Consider the following 21,386-nt stretch of genomic DNA (forward strand, 5'->3'; position numbering starts at 1 on the left):
GAAGGAGGGATAGCTTTATTTTCCAAATGCTACCTGAGGGATGTCTCCTCTACAATGCTTCAACCCAACCCTTCACCTGGCTCTTGAAGAGAAGCAGGGTTGACTCAAATAGGTAAGGTGCCAGAGATGATATTGACACAGGAGCAAATGAGAAGGTACATGATAGGGTGTATCTGGGGAATTCTTTGGTACATACTGCTAGACATGGCTAGGGAGGGAAGAAGTGCCCTCTTTTTACAATGAGGTAGATGAAACATCAGAAGAAATTGCTTTGGCATGGAGGTAGGGTGCGGTCATCTCCCAGGACTGAGTTCCAGAGTAGGCATCCTGAAAGAACCACTGTGGAAGGGTTCCTCCTCACCCTCAGAAATGGAGCTGGGATTCTTAGTTCTAAGTAGGAATTCTTAGGACAAGGTGCTAGAAGGAGGTCCTGTAGAGGGTGGGGGTACAGAGCTGGTTGGGCCCTGGGAAGCTGGCACAGGCTGACGGCGGGCAAAGAGGACACCTGGCAAAAAAAAAAAAAAAAGTGAGGAGATAGTAAAAGGCAAACACAAGCATAGGGAGGGATGAAAGAAGGGAACAAAACTGTCCTCATTGTTAGAGGTCCTCATGTATAATCTTGCCACAAATCAATGAGGGCAAGCTGTTGAGTTCAGTGAGAAACTCCCTTGCCAAAGTTAATATCCTCCAACAATAAGAAATATTGGCACCATAAAAGGCCCATGACAAGGCAAACTCCTATAGTAACCATGCTACAGAGACCTTTGTCTTGGATCCCATGCCAATGTAACAATCCATGAAGCTCAAGTTATCCATGCAAGTTCACTTATCACTAAACCTCATGCTAGTAGGGAAAGTCTAAAATACCCATGCCAGTCTAAATCCCAACTCCATGCCAGTGTAGAAAGCCTACAGTATCCATACCAGTGTAGACCACCCCATTGATCTCTAGTGCCATGTTGATACTGCTGATGCCACTGCCCGCCAGATTGAGGGGTCCATCCAGGCGTTCTTCTGTCCGGGATAGAGTAGAGGAGTCACATTTTGGGGAATGAGACTTAAACTTAGAATCCCCTCCCCCATTCCTACAGATAGTCTTGGCTCCATTTTGTCCTATGCTTATAGTTGTCTATTGAAGGATTTATCAGTTCTATCTCCACTGTGTGATGGGACACAAGCTCAAAGACCCTCATTAGCAAGCCCCTCCTCACCCCTCAGAGGAATTTTGCCACGGGGCAGGAAACTGGGGGGTGCACCAAGTCGAGATGGGTCAGTGGGGCCCATCAGCACAGCCCTCTTCTCTGGAGGCTCCTCTGGTGCCAACTTCTCTCGTGCAGGCCCCAAAGCCAGACCCACAGGTAATGTCAGACGAGGGGTTGGAATTCCACTTTCCTCTGAAAGAAGACATCATTCAGTTCCTTTGGCCCAACCCAACTTGTCTTTGTATTTGATTCTCCCCAATGTCTTGGACCAGAAGCAGTCACTCGAACTTCACACACAAAGTTCAATCTCTCTTCCTACCTACAGCCTCAGTCTAGAGGCTCTGAAAGTGTAGAGCCAACACACCCATTTGGTGCGTTATGTGATTTTTTTTTTGCTTTTTGCTTATGTGGTGCTGAGGAATCAAACCCAGGGCCTCTGGCATCCAAGGCAAGCACTTTACCTCTGAGCCACCTTCCCAGCCCGGTGCGTTATGTGAATAGGTGTGAAACGAGCTATGTTCCTGAGCTTCAGCCCCAGCACAGAGGCTCTACTGACCCCCAACCCTCAGGATCTTTCTATTTTAGCAATCTCCAAGCCTCAGAACTCCATTAGATCTTGTCGCTTCCTTGCCATAAAGCCTGTGAACCTTAGAATCCCTGTATTGTTTCTTGCACATCCGTGCTTGTATAGAACTGAGACAACCTCCACCCCCCATCCCAAGTTCTGCACCCTTTCTCTCGCACCTTTCTTAATGGGGCTTAGCTGGGCGCAAGCGTGCGCTGGCAGGCCAGAGGCGGAACTCTGGGCAGGGCCGGGAGCGAGCTGGGGCGGGGGCGGGGCGGGGCCAGGACCTGGACCTAGGGCGGGACCCTGAGCGCCGCGAGGGCCTGGTCCCGGCCCCGTTACACTGAAGAGCGGGACCGCGGTGTAAGCCTGGCGACGTCCTTCTCGCCGATTGCTGTCTATGGCGGCTTGGAGCTCGCCCGGGGAGCTGAGAGCCCGTGTCTCGCACTCGTATGGGTACAGGTACTTCATGTACCTAGGGGTGGACATGGAGAGAAAGGCTGGGCCCAGCCGATCAAGTCCCACACACCCACCCCATCCTTCATGCTTTTCCTCCACCCTCAGCCCCCGATTGCCCTTGGCTTCTGCCTGCGCCCCTGGCCTCACTGAGTGCGTAAGGTAAATGCTGCCGAGGTGATGGTGGTGGGTAAACTGAGGCCGCGAGTGACCTCTCGCCACACTTTTCGGTTGATGACTTCCACCAGACCGCCTTTGGCCGTCACCAGGCGAAACAATGCGTACAGGTCCAGCACCTGCTTTGCCATGATGGGTACGCGGTTTACTGGCGTCCCTGTTGTGGAATAGGTAAAGCGTCAGGTGACTAAGACAAAGTCCTATCTGTGGTCTTCCCTGGGTGCCTGAAGGAGTTGGATATCTGCGAGGCTTGGCCTGGGATTTGGGGACGGTTCCTGAGAAGGAAAGGAAGGATGGAAGGATGACAGAGCCGTGATGCCTTTCTTGTTACAAGAACAGGGGTCTAAGAACAGGGGTCAGCAAACTTGTCCCGCAAAGAGTCAGATGATTAATATTAGGGCTTTGTGGTTTAAGTGGTATCTGTCACAATTACCCAATTTTGCAATTTCAACCCGAGAGCAACCTTAGAAAATACTTAAGGAAGTGGGTATGCCTGTGTTCCAATAAAACTTTATTTACAGGTCGTGGATTCCGAATTTCACAGTGTAGCAATGCTATTCCTCTCCTAATTGTATTTTCTAAATACATTAAAACATAGGTGGCAGCTGTATTTAGCCTGAAAGCTTTAGTTCGCTAACCTGAGGTAGATTATAGGAAGGACTTGTGGATAATACCAAAGAGCTGGACTTTTCTGAAAACTCTCAGTTACTGCTTAAGGCCAGGGGATGGCGGGCAAAGAATCGGCTCCTGCCTGGACCAGCCAACTCCGCAGCCTGCGCCGCCCCCGCCATCCAGATCTGACAAAGGGGCCTGTCTGCGCTGAGCGATGGGCCCCAGTTAATTCTTTACCGATCCCGTCCCCTTCCACCGTCGCCTTTGGACCCGAACAATTAGCTGCGGCCTGATTAATGGGGGGAAATTATCGGCCCCGTGGGAGCCCCCCCTCTTCCGCAGCGGAGCGGAGGGCGGAAGAAAAGCAGAGCTACCGGGGTGCGGGCAGTGTTGGGATCTTCTCAAAACGCCTTACCGTTCTCAGTGGAGAAGAGGCTCTGAGGAAGGGGCAGAGAGGGGACACCAGGACAGGAATGACCAGAACTCCCTGGGGAGAAAGCAGATCTGGGGCCCCACCAAGGGTCTCTGGGAAGGAAGGGACTGGCAAGAGATGCAGGGCCTAGGGTGGGGTCTGGAGGGCCCTGGTGTTGGGCTAGCAGCTGCACTAAGGGGAGGGTGCAGTGCAGCCAGTTAATTAGCAGCTTATCAGGCTGCACTCTGAGTGAGTTAATTAGCTTTGTAGAGAGAGATAATGAGTCAGTGTTCAGTCCCATGAATCTGGGGAGAAGCGGAAGTGATGGACTGCTGCCTACCCCAATCCCCTCCTGGAACCTTCTTGCATTCTTCCAGCACTGAGATACCTGGAAAGAAATTCCTTCTCCACTGCCCACCAAGTGTGGTTTCTAGTCCTTTCTATCTCCTTTCAATCCAATCCCAGTCCTTCCTCCTACAGGGCACATGGGGCATCCCTTGGCTTAAAGTAATGGGAAATTAAGAAGAGACAAGGCTAGTTAAAGAGCCCACCATAGAGAAAGAACCAAGGCATTCCCAGCCCTCCAGCCCTGGGACTCCTTTACCCCACGACAGCTCCCTACCAGTTCCCCTTCCCACCCTCCCAATTGATCCCACACTCATTAACCTGCCAGTGGGCCGGCCACTAATTAATCCTGGGGTGGGAAAGGGGGGCAGGGTCAGAGGTTAAAGATGTTATTGAAGGCCCAAAGGACAGGTGCTGCCAACCTCAGCACTGTGCAGGAGGACCACACCTGGGGACTACACCCCGGTAATCTCCCTTTCTAAAATCTGGAAAGGGAGCAGTCCAGGGCTCCTTCCCCCATTACCTCACTCACCTCTCTTCTGCATGAAAGTAAACAGATCATCCAGAAATTCCTTCCTCTTGGGATCTGCATCAAGCTCATACAGCTGAGGAAGGAGCAGGGTCATTCTTAGTTCTACTGAATCTCTCCCCCTGAAACCCAAATTCAGGTTTTACCCTGAATAAGAAGGAGGCTCTAACTGAAGGTGTGAGTAGAGTCTGGATGTGAATTTCTCAATATCAGGCCTGATTCCCCCCCCCCCCCCCCCGCCAGAAGTAGATAGTGGCTTTTTTCTGGTATTAAGGTTGAACTCAGAGCCTCACACTTCCATTCAGCTTCCTTGCTCACATATGGCTCTCTACCACTTGAGCCACACCCTTAGTCTGGCATTTTGCTGGTTAATATTTTGGAGATGGAGTCTTGCAGACTTTTTTGTTTGTTGGTTGTGGGGCCTGACCTCTGGGCCTGGACACTGTCCCTCAGCTCTTCAGCTCAAGGCTAGCGCTCTACCACTTGAGCCACAGAGCCACTTCCGGCTTTTTCTGCTTATGTGGTGCTGAGGAATCGAACTCAGGGTCTCATGCATACAAGGCAAGAACTCTACCACTGAGCCACTTTCCCAGCCCAGTCTTGCAGACTTTTATGCCCAGGCTGGCTTCAAGCCAAAATCTGAGCCCAGTATCAGTGCTGATACCACCCCCACCCCCCAGTACTGGAATTGAACTTAGGACCTCACATTTCCTAGGCTGCTCTACCAGCTGAGCCAAGAATCCAGCCCTGTTTCTTTCTGGTTATTTTGGAGATGGAGTCTAGTAAACTTTTCTGTCTGAATTGGCCTAAAACCAAGATCCTCCAGATCTCAGACTCTTGAGTAGCAAGAATTACAGGCATGGGCCACTGGCACCTTGCTAGTGGTGCTTTTTTCTACTACACTTAGAAACTAAGCCTGGCTAGTGATACCCTGGACAGCTCCAATGTGCATCTGACAAATATGACATTAGAAAGTAGGAAAGAGCTATGACTGCTCAGTCACTCTCCAAGATAGAGTTGTTGTTGTTGTTGTTTTTCCCTACCTTAAGGCCTAAGAAGGAAACCAAGCTGGGACTCTGCTCTATAATATAGAGGCTGCGTACCTGAGGCCCTTAAATAAATTTCCATTCATCTATTCAAGGGACTTATGCATATGTGTATGAGAGAGAGAAGGGAGGGGAGAGTGCACTAAGGGTGAGTAAGGAGTAGGAATGATGCTCAAGAGCTCCTGATTGACACCTTCTGGTCAGATCCCCTTCTACAGGCAGATACCCTGCCTACTACAGAAGAGTTATTCATGACCTGAGGAGTCAGGACATGAGGGACCTGTCTGTTATCCTACCACTTCTCAGTCACCTGGAGTCCCACCTCTAGTATCACCTCTCAAGTCTAAGATGAACAATTCCCACAGTAATGGAGTCACTCAATCAGAATAACAACCCCTGAGTTACACTATAGGAACAATTCTCTTTCATTCAGAGACCTAGTTTTAAAGTCACACACCTATCAAACTCCTGTCTTAGTTGGATATCTACAAATAATACACTCTCCCAGAATTACCCCCAGGGGAAACAGTCACTAAAGCTGTTATCTCCAGATACTGGGCCTGAGTATGTGCTAGTCTTATAATAATGTCACAGAACACTATGCACAGATTGATACCTCTGGAAAATATCTAAGGCCAATACCCTATGAGTAATACACCAGAATAGCACATATGGAGTAACAGCCCTAAGTAACACCTTCATGGTGTTCCATAGGAAGAAAGACCTTTACATTAAGGCCATCTGAGTAAAGTCTTAGAATTCCTACTTGTACAAGGGCTTGCCAGGTATACTGCAGCTGTAGTGGCCAACACAGGCTTAAAACTGTCACTTATAGAACTTAGGAAGAAAATTTTGGATGGTGGAGCAGTGACAAGAGGTTTAGCAGCCTGCAAAGGGAGTGGCAATTTCTAACCTGCTTCCAAAGACAGAGGTAGACAGTCCCATTGGTCCTTGTGATTTGATGTATAAGAAGGTAAGTTGGGTAGTACTGGCACTAAAATCTCCAGACCCTAGACTCCCCACCAATGCCTCTAATTTGTCAGTCCTTGTATTTATGGACATCCTCTGTACCTTTCCATATATTAGAGTGTCTCTCCTCTCTATGTCTCCTTTAGTCTTATCTCCGTCTGTCTGCCTGTCTGTTTCTGTGTGTGTGTGTGTGTGTGTGTGTGTGTGTGTGTGTGTGTGTGTGTGTGTCTTTCCATCCTGCAGAGGGTGGTAGGGATGGGTGGACTACTGATCACCTGGCTCTGCCTTGCTCAGAGGGGAAGAAGGTAGGAAGGCCTTAACAGTGAGGGGGTCCTACCTGCTTAAATTGTTCCTCGTAGGTCCACTCATGGGGATGGGGTCCAGAGGGCTGGCTGGAAGGTGAGTTGGGGCCATGGACCCCCGGATGACTCTCCTCAGCTGCCTCCTCTTCTGCTCTGGCTTCCTCCCCTTCCTCATCCTCTTCAGCATCTTCCTCCTCCTCAGCCCCAACCTCCTCCAAAGCCCCCTCAGGAGCTTGCATGGTCCGAGGACCAGGTAAGGGAGGCTGTGGCAGCTGGAGGCGAGGAGGGGCCAACGGCCCCAGCCCTTGGGCCAGCCGAGCTGCCTGCTGCCTCTGCAGGGTCTCCATGACAGCTTCCAGGCGCAGTCCCCCTACTGAGGGGGGGCCTGGTACCAGACGGGGTCCAGAGGAAAGGGCCGCCTGTGAGCAGGAAATTATGGGTGGTGAGCCTTACTGCCCCAACACACTCTCAACACAAGGGGAGATGATTGTGGATCCGGACATGTATAGATAGCACCCTGTACATAAGGAAAGGGCAGAAAGCTTTCTCAGAAATGGACAGGCATGGGGTGGGGGTAGAGGAAGAAGAAATAGCTAGCTAGACATGTATAGAGGATAGATAGATGCCACAGAGAGACACAATAAGGGAGATATAAAAATTGAGAGGGAGATAGGATGAAGAGCTACCAAGGTGAAGAGAGATGGGAGAGACAGATAAATGTAAGGATAGAGTGTGAAAGGGGAAAAATTGCTTGATAGAGAGGCAGGAAGGGTAAGAGAGAAGCAAGAGATAAAAGACCTAAGTGGCAGCAGTGCGGAGAGAAGGCAGAGACAAGAGGCGGAAAGAGTCTAATTGTAAGACGTGAGAGAGACAGGGGAAGACTGACACCGCCGGAGAGAGACAGAAAAGAGATGAGAAAGAGAAAGGGGGAGGGGGGAGAGAAGGGCAGGGGAAAACGGAGTGATGGGACAGAGAGGAAGAGGACAAGAAATGGAGGCACGGGAATAGAGGACGACGGAGCCGAGCCTGGACCAGGAAAGGGACTGGACGGTCTGGAGGCGTCTCCGTTCTTTGGTTCCCAGCAGAGCCCAGCAGTCGCACTCACCAGCCTGGCCTGGCCCGCTGCCCCTGGCGTCTCCACCGCGGCCCCTCTGCTCCGCCCGCCTCCCGGGCGGCCCCAGCCTCGGCTTGGTTCCCGGCTCCCTGTCCCCCGCCGTGCGCTCCCGCAGCCGTGCGCTCCCGCAGCCTGGCGCTCTTCTGGCCGTCGTGGCGCTCTGCGCTCGCTCACTCGGCTGCTGCTCTGCTGGCTGCGGTCGCGGGGGGCGGGACCCGCTGGGCAGGGCGGGCGGGAGCGCAGGGGGAAGAGGCCCCCCCGGGGCTCTGCCCCTCCGTCTCCCAACAGGTGTCTACCACCTTCCTTACAGCCAGATCGGGGGAGGGGGCGCTGGAGAGCTATGGGGAATTGGGCAAGTCTAATTCCCCAAGTCCACCGCAGCTGGATTCTGGTCCGCCGGTCCCACCCAGTCTCACAAGTCGTTTACCGCCCCCCCCCCCCCCCGACCCCATAGCTGCATTCACATACCAATGCATCTTGTCCCAAGTTCAGGCACACAGCTGCCTTCTGTCACTGTCACTAGAGCTCTAGAGTGCCAAAAGCCGGGCAGGTTGAGATTTGGAGAATCGCTCTGCAGGATGTTGGGATGGATGTGGAGCATCTGGTTAAAACACAAGCCTCTCCTCTGTTCTGGCCACTTGCAGTATTCAACTTCAAGTGTGCTGTCGTTTTCACATAGTGGTGGGCTCACACCTGGGCACCCACACATCCAGACATCTACATCTCTGAGCCAACAGCATACCTGAAGTACACCCTGTGGCACACACACACACAGGGAGAGCTGCACAGGGTTTTATCTTTTTCCAAAATCTCTTTTTGACATGATATTCTGGCACAGGAGAACAAAGAGTATAATGAACCTCAGGTACTCATCACCTGTTTCATGTTTAGAGATGACCATCTTCACAACATGTTCTCTACCCATGGCTCCCCTCACCCCATTTTGTTTTCTGTTTTTTGTTTTGTTTTGTTTTGTTTTTTGGTTGGTCATGGGGCTTGAACTCTGGGCCTGGGTGCTGTCTCTCAGCTCTTCAGCTCAAGGCTAGCGCTCTACCACTTGAGCCACAGTGCCACTTCCGGTTTTCTGAGTGGTTTATTGAAGATAAGAGTCTCCAGCCTTTCCTGCCCCAGCTGGTTTTGAACTTCGATCCTCAGATCTCAGCCTCCTGAGTAGCTAGGATTACAGGCGTGAGCCACCACACCTGGTGGCTCCCTAATTTTTAATTCTCTCTCTAGGGCTGGGAAGGCGGTTCAGTGGTAGAGTGCTTGCCTTGCATGCATGAGGCCCTGGGTTCGATTCCTCAGCACCACATAAGCAGAAAAAGCTGGAAGTGGTGCTATGGCTCAAGTGGTAGAGAACTAGCCTTGAGCTGAAGAGCTGAGGGACATTGCCCAGGCCCAGAGTTCAGGCCCCATGACCAACAAAAAACAAAAAACAAAAACAAAAAAACTCTGCATCCCACTACAGAGCATGCACAAAGCTTTTCTACTATAGCACATCGTACCCATAAATTGTGTCATTTTATATCTGCATTTCTAAATATCTTGGCTAGATATATTAATCAATTAAATCAAATCAACACACACACACACACACACACACACACACACACACACACACAAAATCTCTCTCTAGATGCCCCAGCCCCACCCCCTGACCCCTGCAGCCAACTATTTTGGGCCTACCCTATCCTAGTAATCTCCCATCCAAGATGCTGACTCTCTTTTGGTAGCTCTGTGTGACAACCATAATCTCTCCTCTGAGAAGTTGGGACATTAATCTTCTCCGGCCCCTTCATACAGTCCTAGTTTTCTTTGTCTAAGGGAAACTGCTTGCCAAAGGCACGGGGACCAACTTAAGGTGAGTGAACAGCAGGTGTTTGGAGCAGTGACATCTGGCATGGGTATAAAACTATGATACCCTTTGAGCATCAAGGGCCATCTTCAGACCTCACATCCAGTAAGGTGCATATGCCCCATGATGCCCATTCTTGTAGAGGGTAAGAATTTGAACTTAACCTCGTTCCTTACCCTCTCCCAGTCAGCACTCTCCTTTTAGTCTCAGCTTGCCTTGGCCTAGACCATCAGCTTTTCTCAACAGAGTCCCATGTTGGGTGCTACCCTTCTGGTCTCCCTGCCTCTAGCCTCTACCCTAGTCTAGAGCCCAGCTTCCACTGCAGTGCTAAGACCTTCCTTTTTCCTTATCCTCGGCCATGCTGAGACTCAGTCCCACTGTTACTTTTGGCTAGCCTCAAATATCATTATGGAAGCCAGTCAGAATCCTCTGTCCCACCCCTTCCTCAGCAATCCATCCACCTTCAGTTCCAATGCCACAGCCCATGGCTGTTGGAGGATGTAATCTTCTTTGGCAAAGCCAAGCCTCTACCTCTTCCATCTTCTCCCCATATGCTGGGCCCACAAAGGGAAGAAACAGTGAGGTGCCAAGAGAGGTGCCAGTCATGCCCTGGAGTGTGTCATAAATGACTAGAGGGTAGAGATCTGCAGAACTCAGTTCAGGCTAGCTCCCTTCTCCCTCAGTCCCCCTTGGCCCTAGAGGAGGCTCCAGGACAGATGGTAAAAGTTCCTGGATAGATGGTAAAAGTTCAAGAACTGGTTTGGGGAATTTTCAGTTGGGGATTTGGAGGTTGCTTTTTGTAGGAGTTTTTTCTTTCTTTCTTTTCCCTTGGGTTGGAGAGGAGAGGGGCATGGGGCTGGGCAGCCACTCTCCCTGCCCTCAAATAAGGAATTGAGCCAGACACTGATGGCTCACTCCTGTAATGCTACCTACTCAGGAAACTGAAATCTGAGCATCACAGTTCAAACCTAGCCCAGGCAAGAAATTTGGTGAGACTTTTATCTCCAATTAACCACAAAACAAACAAAGCCAGACTCAGAACTGTGGCTCAAGTGGTAGCCTTGAGCACAAAACCTCAAGGACAACACTTAGACCCTGATTTTAATCCCCAGGACCAGCATGTGTGTTGTGCGCACGTGTGTGTGTGTGTGTGTGTGTGTGTGTGTGTGTGTGTGCGCGCACCCCCCCCACACACACAATCAAGCAAACTAGACTTGTCTTTGGAGGGTTCTACTGGGAAGAACTGAGGAGAAAGAGTAAGCCTATCTCTCTTCATCTGTGCAAAAGGCTGCCTCTCACACCCATGTAGTTCAAACTTCACAGAGACAAAAATAAGACAAACGACCTCAACCTCTGCAAATGACTGCTTGATTCATTCAACATGTATTTATTGAGTACTTATTTTACAATAGGTACTGTTGGACACAGGCATAAATATAACAAACTCTTTGCTCTGGTATAATTACAGGGGGAGGGAATATATACTGTGTCAGATGGAGATATGAACCATGGAGAAAAATTGGGTTGGAAGAAATAGAGGATTTATTGGTTATCTATTGCTACCCTCTCCCAAACAAACAAAAACTCTTAGAAACTTAAAATGATATGTATTTTCTCACACTTCTGTGGGTTCTGTGGGATTCAAGATTGTCCTAGCTGGGTGGTTCTAACTCATTGTTTCTTATGAGGTTGTACTAACAATGTTGGCTAGGGCTGAAGGAAATGCTTCTAAGATGGCACACTCACTTGGTGGTCAGCAGGAGGCCAGGGGCCTTCTATACAGGATTATAGATTATATAAGGCTGTTGGTTTCTTCTAGAGTGGTTCAAGAGAGACTATAGAGGCAGAAGTACATTTTATGACCTAGTTGTAGAAGTCACACACTAGCACTTCTGCAATGTTATTATTTGTTAACATATATAACTAACTATAGCCTACACTCAAGGGAAAGGAAATTAGGCTATGCCTACCAAAAACTGGAGGGAAGCCAGGTGCCAGTGGTTTATGCCTGTAATCCTACTCAGGAGGCTGAGATCTGAAAACCACGGTTTGAAGCCAGCCCAAGCAGAAAAGTCCCCATGAGCCTCTTATCTCCAATTAACCACTCAAAAACCCAAAGTGGAGCTGTGGCTTAGAGTGGTAGAGTGCTAGCCTTGAGCAAAATGCTCAGGGACAGAGCCCAGGCCCCGAGTTCAAGCCCCTCTATCAACAAAAAAGACACACAAACAACATAAAACTGGAGGGAAGGAACTGGAGGTGTAGTTCAGTGGTTAGAGCATTTGTCTAACATATATGAGGCCCTGGGTTTAACACTCAGGGCTGCAGATGCACACATGGGCTTGTGAACACACACACAATTGTGAAAGTATCTGAAAGCCACTATAGGAGGATGCTGTGTGTTAAGGGAAGGAGTCACTGAGCAGGAACTGAAGAAGGGAGAGGGAAGAGCTGTGTGTGCCAACAAAATAAACTGAGAACTATGAAATGACCATTGCACTTAGCAACAGAGATGGGGAGGGGCCTGGGGCTTTAGTCCTTTATGAGAGGGAGAAATGATAAGGTACACTTGGGCATCTCTGACAAGTATGTAGTTTGAACCTAGAGGTAGAGTTGGGTTACCAGAGGGGAAATCTTAGGAAATAAGCATGATTTTGCAAACCTTCACCAATAGAGGCCCTAATCAGTGCCTAACATGGCCAACCTGGTGGGAATGGGAGCGAGGTCAAGATGGCTATATGCCTGGACTTCAGCCACTCAGAATCACACATTTAGACTTGGGGTTTGAACTCAGGACAGCATACTTGCTAGGCAGGTACTGAACCACAGCCCTGGCCCTGTTTGCTTTATTTTTGGGTGTAGAGGTGTGTCTCACATTTTTGCTAGGGCTGGCCTCTGTTCCTGATCCTTCTTCCTGAGATGATGAGTGTGCACCACCATACCTGGCCCACAATGTTGTTTTCAAGTGAAGTTATATGTGTAGCCTTTAATATTTGTGTTCACCAGAATATCAAGTGTGTATATATGTGTGCATATATAACTTTTTACACTGAATGACTGTATTTGCTCACCCTTCCTGTCTCCATATAATTTCATAACTACATTTCTCCCACTTTTAATATACCAAGTCCTAAGAAGTAGAGTGGTCATGGCTTCTCTGAACTCCAGAGTAAGGAAGTAAGGAAGATGAAGTAAGCTTGGTGCTTAGGGTGTAAACATTAAGAGGGCAAGAACAGGGTCCTTGGTGCTGATGGCTCACACCTGTAATCTTTGCCATTCAGGAGGCTGAGATCTGAAGATGGAGGTTCAAAGAGAGTCCAGATAGAAAGCCCTTTACTATTATCGCCAATTAACCAGAAAAAAAAGCTGGAGGTGTGGCTCAAGGAGTAAAAAAGCTAAAGGACAGTGCCTAGACCCTGAGTTCAGGGTTTAGTACAGGCTAATAAAAAAGAAAAAACAAAAAACAAAAAATAGGACCCTTGGGACCCAGGGCACTTTAGCTTTTGCACTTGCTTCACCCAAGTCCTGGTCCTCTCCACGTCATACATCACCAGAGGAGCTTCCACAAAAGTGTTGGGTTGATAGGCAGATCGTAGAATGAAGAACACCTGCTCAGTTTGGGAGGTATCTCTCATACTCTGGGGGCACAGAAGCTGACAAGAAATAAGTGATGCTTTCAAGCCGGGCGCTGGTGGCTCACGCCTGTAATCCTAGCTACTCAGGAGGCTGAGATCTGAGGATTGCGGTTCAAAGCCAGCCCGGGCAGGAGAGACCGTGAGACTCCTATCTCCAATAAACCACCAGAAAACCGGAAGTGGTGCTGTAGCTCAAGTGGTAGAGCGCTTGCCTTGAGCTGAAGAGCTGAGGGACAGCGCCCAGGCCCAGAGTTCAAGCCCCACGGCCGACAAAAAAAAAAAAAAAAAAAAAAAGAAATAAGTGATGCTTTCAGCCCCAAAGTGGGAGCACAGTGCCACCATGTGGCCAATCCAGGACTGGACTCTTAAGACGATCCACAGAATAATCTGTGGCATTCACAACTGTGTTGAAGTGAATCTTATTATATATATCAATCTGAAGGCCTCACCCCAGTACACCTTATTCCAAAGATGGAGCCCAGTAATCTATAGACTCAACAAGGCTCCTAGGTAATTCTTAGGCACACTGGATTATATAGTCCCTAACACATCCAAAGTTTCTATCTTTTATAAGCAGAATAGCACAGCAAGAAAGAGGCCTTTCTGAACTCCCCCTGGAGATAGTGGCTTTTCCTGCTGTTCATACACAAAGAAATGGAACAGTTTGACAAGTCTTTATTAACAGAGACAGACAGATGAACAGAGAATTCAGTAGGGCAAAACTGTCTGGAAACTGTAATGGGCGATGTGTATACACGCAGAAAAAGCCTTCTCTAAGCTAGGGGATGGTCCCTTAGATCCAGGCCCACCTCTCCAGATCCTCTCCTTGGTGGTCAGACCTGGGATGAAGCCAACTTTCCCATATACCCCCCAAGGGAATAACAAGGTTCTATCAGAGATGGAAGACCTTGGCTTCAGCATTCTCTACATTCCCTTGACTCCCCAGTGACTTCATTGCTGGGGGCAGGGTAAGCCACATGGGGGGGGGGCTTTGCATAGCAGGGGGTAAAATGGGGATAAGGCATATGGTGAGGAGAGAGGAGATGAAGGGGAAGGGTATCATAGCTACAGGTGAAGGGCAGTTCCTCTTCTCCCTCACCAACTCCTCTACCAGGGATTACGGCTGTACTGATGAGTCAGACTGAGGCAGAATGTAATATTCACCCCCATCCTTAACTCCAGAGCCTTGAATGCTGGCAGGAAACCCTGAACAGCCTGAGTTATTAAGTCAAGCTCGTGATATGTATATTCATGACTGGCCCCACTAGTATACTTGGGGCTCCTTCTCTGGATGGATATGAGTGCATGATCCTGAAGTACACGTAAGTCTTGACATCTATCTAACTATATATGTGTGTGTCCCATTTGTCCTCAACGAGTTTTGTGTCTGGATGTCTAAGCATGTATGTCCCTCCTTGTACATCAGGAACTCAATAATCTGCATGGTGTGAATATGGCCCTGTCCACATAGGCTTCAGCAAGTGGATGTGTAACAGGCCTGCCTGCTCCTGTTCATCCACAGTTCTCTCTTCAGGCCTAGCTGGTCAGGGGTCCTGGCCAAAGAGGTAGGTGGTGAGCTCAAGTCGGAGGCCCCGGGCATAGGAGCGGAGGGTATAGAAGAGGGTGAAGAAGTCCTGAGTGCTGAAGACAGTGTCGGCCAGTGCGAATGCCAGGGTAGATGGGATGACACCCCGGCCGTACTCCACCATCCATGTGTTTGGCGCCCATTCCACAGCCGTTGCCTCGCCAGGCCTGTGCACAACTGTCTCCCCTGAGGGATAGGGAGTACCCATGTGAGGAGCCCACTCTGCCCTGTCCTTCATTGTTACATTTTCCTGGCCTATGGCCTATCTACCCGGGTGGGACATAAAGAGACAGTCTTAGGAGAGGAAAAAGTCCTAACCCACTTTTTTTTTTTTTTGGTCCAGTCGTGGGGCCTGAACTCTGGGCCTGGGCGCTGTCCCTCAGCTCTTCAGCTCAAGGCTAGTGCTCTACCACTTGAGCCACAGCGCCACTTCCGGCTTTTTTCTTTTTGCTTATGTGGTGCTAAGGAATTGAACCCAGGGCCTCGAGCATGCAAGGCAAGCGCTCTACCACTGAGCCACCTTCCCAGCCCCAGTCCTATCCCACTTGGCCCACCATCTAGAGGGGTAAGAGACCCAGATGGCCACTCCTACATATTCTATAGCCTCACCCGGCCCATGTTCTGTCTTGGAGGAAGCCAGAAAGGCCTACTCCCAACTGGCCATGAGCCAATGTATGGAAATCTACATTCTCAATTCTCAAACATATCAAGTGGAAATTTAGCTAACATGGGCTGGGCTTGTTAAATATGATGGTTACAAGATTTGTGAGGCTTTTGGAAATTTTTTTTTTGGGGGGTCCGGTTGTGGGGCCTGAACTCTGGGCCTGGGCACTGTCCCTCAGCTCTTCAGCTCAAGGCTAGCGTTCTACCACTTGAGCCACAGCACCACTTCCGGCTTTTTTCTTTTTGCTTATGTGGTGCTGGGGAATCGAACCCAGGGCCTCATGCATGCAAGGCAAGAGCTCTACCACTGAGCCACCTTCCCAGCCCCTGGAATTTTTCTTTTAACTGTTCAATCACACTGTTTATATGTTTACACTCAACCTCTAACCTGCTATGAAGTACAAAGCTCCACTTTCTTTCCTACCAAAAGCTCTATTTTTAAGAAATGTAAATGGTTTCATTATTTAAAATGAAAGAGGTGGGAGACAACATCTATCTTAACTTGGATATAAGCACATTTACTATTAACTGTCTCCCCAACAAGTGCTGGAATATTGTCTGGGTAAAACAGTGTCCTGGCAGATAAAAATTGGACATGTTTGTCAGAAAGCTGTTTTGTTTCTCTTAAACAGGCGAGAGCAACAGAGTCCCTTAGTTCTGCCTCAACCAACTAACTACCTGTGGCTTATGAGGTTGGGGAGGAAGGAAACGGGGCGGGGGGGGGGGGCGCCCAGGGGGGACGTGCGCTCTAATCCCATTTCTGTGTCCTGTTCAGTTCCCCACTTGTGTGCCTCCCTGCATGAGGGGAGCCATATTTTTGGCACAGCCTCCTTACTCACCTGGATAGAAAACCTCACTTTTGGTGGTGCCCTCTCTCCACTGGTAGAAGGTGCCAGAGATGATGGTGTCAGAAATCTCAGCCCAATAGCGCCCTGAGTGACAATCAGATAGACATGGACTATCAGGGTGTCTTCACCTCAATCATAGCCCAGATGAACCACAGAAAAGAGGGCCTGGCCCAGCCTCCCGGTACGGCCCACCGCTAGCACTGACCCGAGTGGCCGCTGGAGCCCAGGGCGGTGCCGAAGAGCAGCACGTACTCGGACAGCGAGGCGTGCAGAAGGCACATGGCGCCCATCCAGCCGCCCGCGTTCACGAACACCCACTGCAGCTCCTCGTCGGGCAGCACGTGGCCTGGGTGCAGCCGCCGCAGCTCCACGATCAAGCGGGAGAAGGCCAGCTCTTGATCCAGCCCTGGCGGAAACAGAAGCGGCGGAATCAGGACCAACCCCATCCGTGGCTCCCTGGGAAACCACATTTCTGGCTCTGCCGGGCCAGCTCGCCCCGCTCCCGGTTCCCCGATTTCCGATCTCCACCCTCAACCCGCTCACCAGCGTACTGCCGCGCCAACTGCGCGATCTCTTCGGGCTGGAAGACGAAGGTCTGCGTACCCAGCCAGAGCCAGAGGACTTGGGTTAGCACCGCCGCGGCAGCCAGAAACAGCGCGGCCCACGCCCACCGCCGACCCACTGCCCACTGCATCCCGGTAGCTGGCCTGGCACCGCTCCGCACGGCCGAACGCAGCGTACCGCAGGAGAGAGTCTAGCTCCGGCCCCGGTGCCCGCCGGCGGCGGCCCCGACTCACTCCCCCGCAAACACTGTGGTATGGCTCGATCTGGCCAATCAGAGAGGTCCGGGCACTGTAGCACCGCCCTATGGGTTGAACCATTTACTAATAGGGGGCGCAGAGGGTGGGGAGGCGTCACGCACGTGAGGTGAGGGGGCGGGGCCAAGCTTTCCGGCTGTGGGCGTTTAAGCGTCTGTTTGCTGGCTGGGCTTCTCAGCTGCTGCGTCTGCCGTGTGCAGTGGGCTGCGGGGCGACCCACAAGGGTCGACCCGCCTGAGACTTGTAAAGTCTCTGGGACTCGTAACTATTAAAAGGACCTCCTTTGCTAGCACAGGATCAGCTTGGAGAGGTGGCCGAACCTGGAAGCATTAAGTAAAGCTTTCCAGACGCAGCGACACCCAATGTCTTTAAACCAGGAGAAGGGCATTCCAGTCTATGAGACCCCATTGCAAGAGCCAAGACACCTAGAGGAGAGACAGCATAGGGATGTTTAGGGGTTCTATGATCAATTTTTGTTCTGAGGTACAAAGATGTAAAACAGTAATTTACACAAGGTTATGCACAGGGAAGCAATGGGATTCGATTTTGCCCTGAGTAGCACAGGGATACACAATATCTGCGGAGGGGGCGGAGAGGGGGGTGGAGCAAAATGAGAGTTGGGGGATACCATAACAAATGTCCAAGAAAGAGAGAAGATCTGTGTCCGTGGAGATTTAAAAAAAAAAAAGTGAGCTTGAGAACTGTGGAAATAGGGTTGACAAGGCTTGCTCTTTTCCTGGAATTCTCTTTTCCATCTTTCCCTTCTTCAATTTACTTGGCTAACACACTTGTTCATACCGAGTGGGCAGTTAGTTTTGTCCAGATCAGGAACTCAAATCCAGTCTAGACACAGGAAGTATTATTCATCCAGGTAACATTTTAGCACTTGTGTGGACCAAGTTCTGTGGTGACCACAAGGAATACGGCTCTAGTCAGTGCAGCATGGTCTCATCCCAGTTTAGAGATCTCACTGCAGATTCCTTAGAAACGGTAGTAATTAAAATCTAAAGGCTAGCCGGGCGCTGGTGGCTCACGCCTGTAATCCTAGCTACTCAGGAGGCTGAGATATGAGGATCGCGGTTCAAAGCCAGCCCGGGCAGGAGAGACCGTGAGACTCCTATCTCCAATAAACCACCAGAAAACCGGAAGTGGCGCTGTAGCTCAAGTGGTAGGCCGCTCGCCTTGAGCTGAAGAGCTGAGGGACAGCGCTCAGGCCCAGAGTTCAAGCCCCACGACTGACAAAAAAAAATCTAAAGGCTAAAGATGTGGTTCAAGTGGTAGAGCACCAACCATGGTATGATCAAGCAAGCTGAGCAAGAGTGAGTCCCCTGAATTCAAGCTTCAGTACACACAAACAAATAAAATGCTGTTTTAGTTGGGTGCCAGTGGCACATCTGTAATCCTAGGCACTCAGGAGGTGGAGATTTGGAGGATTGAATTTCCAATCCAGAAGTCTAGGAAGAAAAGTCCAAGAGACTCCATCTCAAATTAAGCAGCAAAAGCTATGCTGGGGGTATGGCTCAAGTGGTAGAGCATCACTCATGAACAAATGATCAGGAGGCTCTGAGTGCAACTTCAGCACTGGCAAGGAAATTTTTTTTTTTTTTGTCAGTCGTGGGGCTTGAACTCTGGGTCTGGGTGCTGTCCCTCAGTTCTTCAGCTCAAGGCAAGCGCTCTACCACTTGAGCTACAGCGCCACTTCCGGTTTTCTGGTGGTTTATTGGAGATAGGAGTCTCACGGTCTTTCCTGCCCGGGCTGGCTTTGAACCGCGATCCTCAGATCTCAGCCTCCTGAGTAGCTAGGATTATAGGCGTGAGCCACCAGTGCCTGGCTGGCAAGGAAAAATTAAAAAAAAAAAAATCTACAAACTGATCTGTGCATGGTAATTCCAGCACTCCTGAAAGCTTAGCTCTAAAAAGCATCATTGGCTAAGGGACAAATAGCAGAAGAAGAGAACAAAAAGGCAGTAAAGTGAAAGAGAAAAAAAGGCAGCATTGTGACATAATGGGGGTATTAAAAAATAAACTCAAGATTGAGCTATAGCTTTGTGTCACAATTCTTATCTAGCTTGTGAAAAGCTCTAGGTTAGACACCCAAAAAAACAAAATAAGGGCTGGGGTTTTGGCTCAACTGGTAAATCACCTGTCTAGCAAGCACCAGGCTAAATTCAATCCCCAGTACTGCCAGAGAGGGAGGGAGCATGGGCAGGCAAGAGACAGAGAGACAGAGGGACAGAGAGAGGCAGAAAGCAGAAAGAACTCAAAGTGGACTGCCTATGTTCAAACTTGACTTACAAGTTGTGTAATTTTGTATAAGTTTTCTGTGACTCAATTTTCTTATCTGTAAAATGGAATCAATAAAATACCTACCTCATAGGACATACCTTCATTGTGATGAAGATTAAATGAGTTAATATTTTTAAAGCAATTAGTGCTTGCATATGGTGAGCATTAAATGTGTTCGATAAATAAAACATAAAGGAACTGAATGAAAATAGCCTAACACATGGGAGTGATGGAATAAAAGATCAACACAGTCAAATATAATTGAGAGGCTCAATAAGACGATGGGAAATGATCATTAGATATCTCAGTAGAGATGTGTGGCAGAGACAGTGCAAATACATTTCCTCTGCTCTTGGGCAACCAGAGTCTGGTTACATTTCATAGTCTACTCTAGTCAGTTGGGTTCATGTGATTGCATCCTGGGGGCAATGAAATGTAGGCTGATGATGCATACAGCTCCCAGGTTTAGTTCCTAAAATCGCCTGTGAAATTCTTTACATTCTCTTTATTTGCTCATCTATTACTGTGTTAGAGAGGACTTAGAAGGCAATTGTAAAGCATTGGGGATTGGTAGGCACAAATAGATGGAACCAAATTCTCTGACTGCTTTGTGGAATACTTCCTCCACCTCAAACACACACACACACACACACACACACACACACACACACACACACACATTGGATTGTGGTGCTAAGCCACTGAGTTTGGGGAGTCATACCAACTAAAATTACTTACACTCACGGAAAAAATATATAGTATCATATATTGTGTAGCTCAGAAGCAGAGGTAGAGCTCAAGTGGTAGAATACCAGTCAAGTGAAAAAGGCAAGTGAGAGCACAAGGCCCTAAGTTCAAGCCCCAATCCCAGCATATCCCCCCCCCAACTGAGGATTTAATTTAGGGTCCTAGTACTTGCTATTCTACTTGAGCTGTGTCTTTGGTCTTTTGTTTTTGTTTTTGTTTTTTTTTAGGCTGGTCTTGCTAAGTAATCCATGCTTGTCTTAAGCAGATCATTATTGTCATCCTCCTGCCTTAGTCTCTGTAGTTTTGGGATTGTGCATGTGTGCCACAATTTGCAGCAATAATTTCTTTTTTATTTTTCCTTTCTCCACCAAGTTTCTAAAAAGAAGCCTATCTCCTCTGCCTCTATTCTTAGCTGCACTGCATATAGAAACATGTCTTTTGCATGTATTAGCGTAGATAATTTTAGTTGCTGTCATAAAGAATCCTCCAAAGCTCACTGACAAACAGTTCCTAAAGCTCATGGACTCTTAAGTAGCAAGGACTAGCAGCAACATCTGCTTCATTCCAGGAAGACCCATCTGAGACCAACTGGGCCTCTAACAATCTTATCAGATCTTTCAGAAAGCTTCTTCAGTGCATTCTATTTAATTTTTTTTTAAATCCTATGTTATTGAATGACCCCAGGATGAGACTAGGGTAGTGAACATAATTATATTCCCTAAATGCCATAGTAGAGATTGTACTTCTCAGATCTGGAAAGGAGAAATCTGGGTAGGCCTCATATAAGCCATTCTCCTTTTCCCCTAAAAAGTAATCAAGGACTGGGCATAGTAGCAAATACCTGTAATCCCAGCTGTTCAGGAGGGTGGAAGAGGCTGGAGGCTCAACAGTTTGAGGCCAGCCCCAGCAAAGTTAGAGAGACCCTGTCTCAACATCAAAATTAAAAACAAAAAGTCTGGCGAGGGCTGGGAAGGTGGCTCAGTGGTAGAGCACTTGCCTTTCATGCATGAGGCCCTAGGTTCAATTCCTCAGCACCACATAAGCAGAAACAAAAGCCAGAAGTGGGACTGTGGCTCTAGTGGTAGAGTGCTAGCCTTGAGCTGAAGAGCTGAGAGACAGTGCCCAGGTCCAGAGTTCAGGCCCACGACCGGAATCCCCCCCCCCCAAAAAAAAAGTCTGGTGAGGTGTCAGTGGCTCAGGCTTGTAACTATAGCTACTCAGAA

At 49.1% G+C, this 21,386-nt stretch overlaps 2 protein-coding genes across 3 annotated transcripts; both read right to left on the reverse strand.

Moving 5' to 3' along the window:
* Positions 1-361: 361 nt before the first annotated feature.
* Positions 362-6,962, reverse strand: Arid3c (AT-rich interaction domain 3C). The gene is made up of 7 exons (XM_070005662.1): positions 6,651-6,962; positions 4,302-4,374; positions 2,374-2,557; positions 1,947-2,242; positions 1,212-1,394; positions 925-1,014; positions 362-505 (listed from the first exon to the last, which is right to left on the reverse strand). The coding sequence occupies exons 1-7, from the start codon at positions 6,960-6,962 to the stop codon at positions 405-407; spliced, it is 1,239 nt and encodes a 412-aa protein (XP_069861763.1). The 3' UTR covers positions 362-404.
* Positions 6,963-13,874: 6,912 nt separating this feature from the next.
* On the reverse strand, positions 13,875-17,111 carry Sigmar1 (sigma non-opioid intracellular receptor 1). Of its 2 annotated transcripts, none has more exons than XM_070009063.1 (4): positions 16,856-17,111; positions 16,518-16,718; positions 16,304-16,396; positions 13,875-14,857 (listed from the first exon to the last, which is right to left on the reverse strand). In XM_070009063.1, exons 1-4 carry the CDS (start codon positions 17,004-17,006, stop codon positions 14,691-14,693), a joined length of 612 nt encoding a protein of 203 aa, XP_069865164.1. In that variant the 5' UTR covers positions 17,007-17,111; the 3' UTR covers positions 13,875-14,690. The 2 variants fall into 2 exon arrangements, with proteins under 2 accessions (XP_069865164.1, XP_069865154.1); XM_070009053.1 differs by having other exon boundaries at positions 13,875-14,987.
* Between the last annotated feature and the right edge of the window lie 4,275 nt (positions 17,112-21,386).

Source organism: Dipodomys merriami, unplaced genomic scaffold, assembly GCF_024711535.1.
Source record: "Dipodomys merriami isolate MVZ:Mamm:240054 unplaced genomic scaffold, mDipMer1.0.p SCAF_11, whole genome shotgun sequence".
In the NCBI taxonomy this organism is placed as follows: domain Eukaryota; kingdom Metazoa; phylum Chordata; class Mammalia; order Rodentia; family Heteromyidae; genus Dipodomys; species Dipodomys merriami.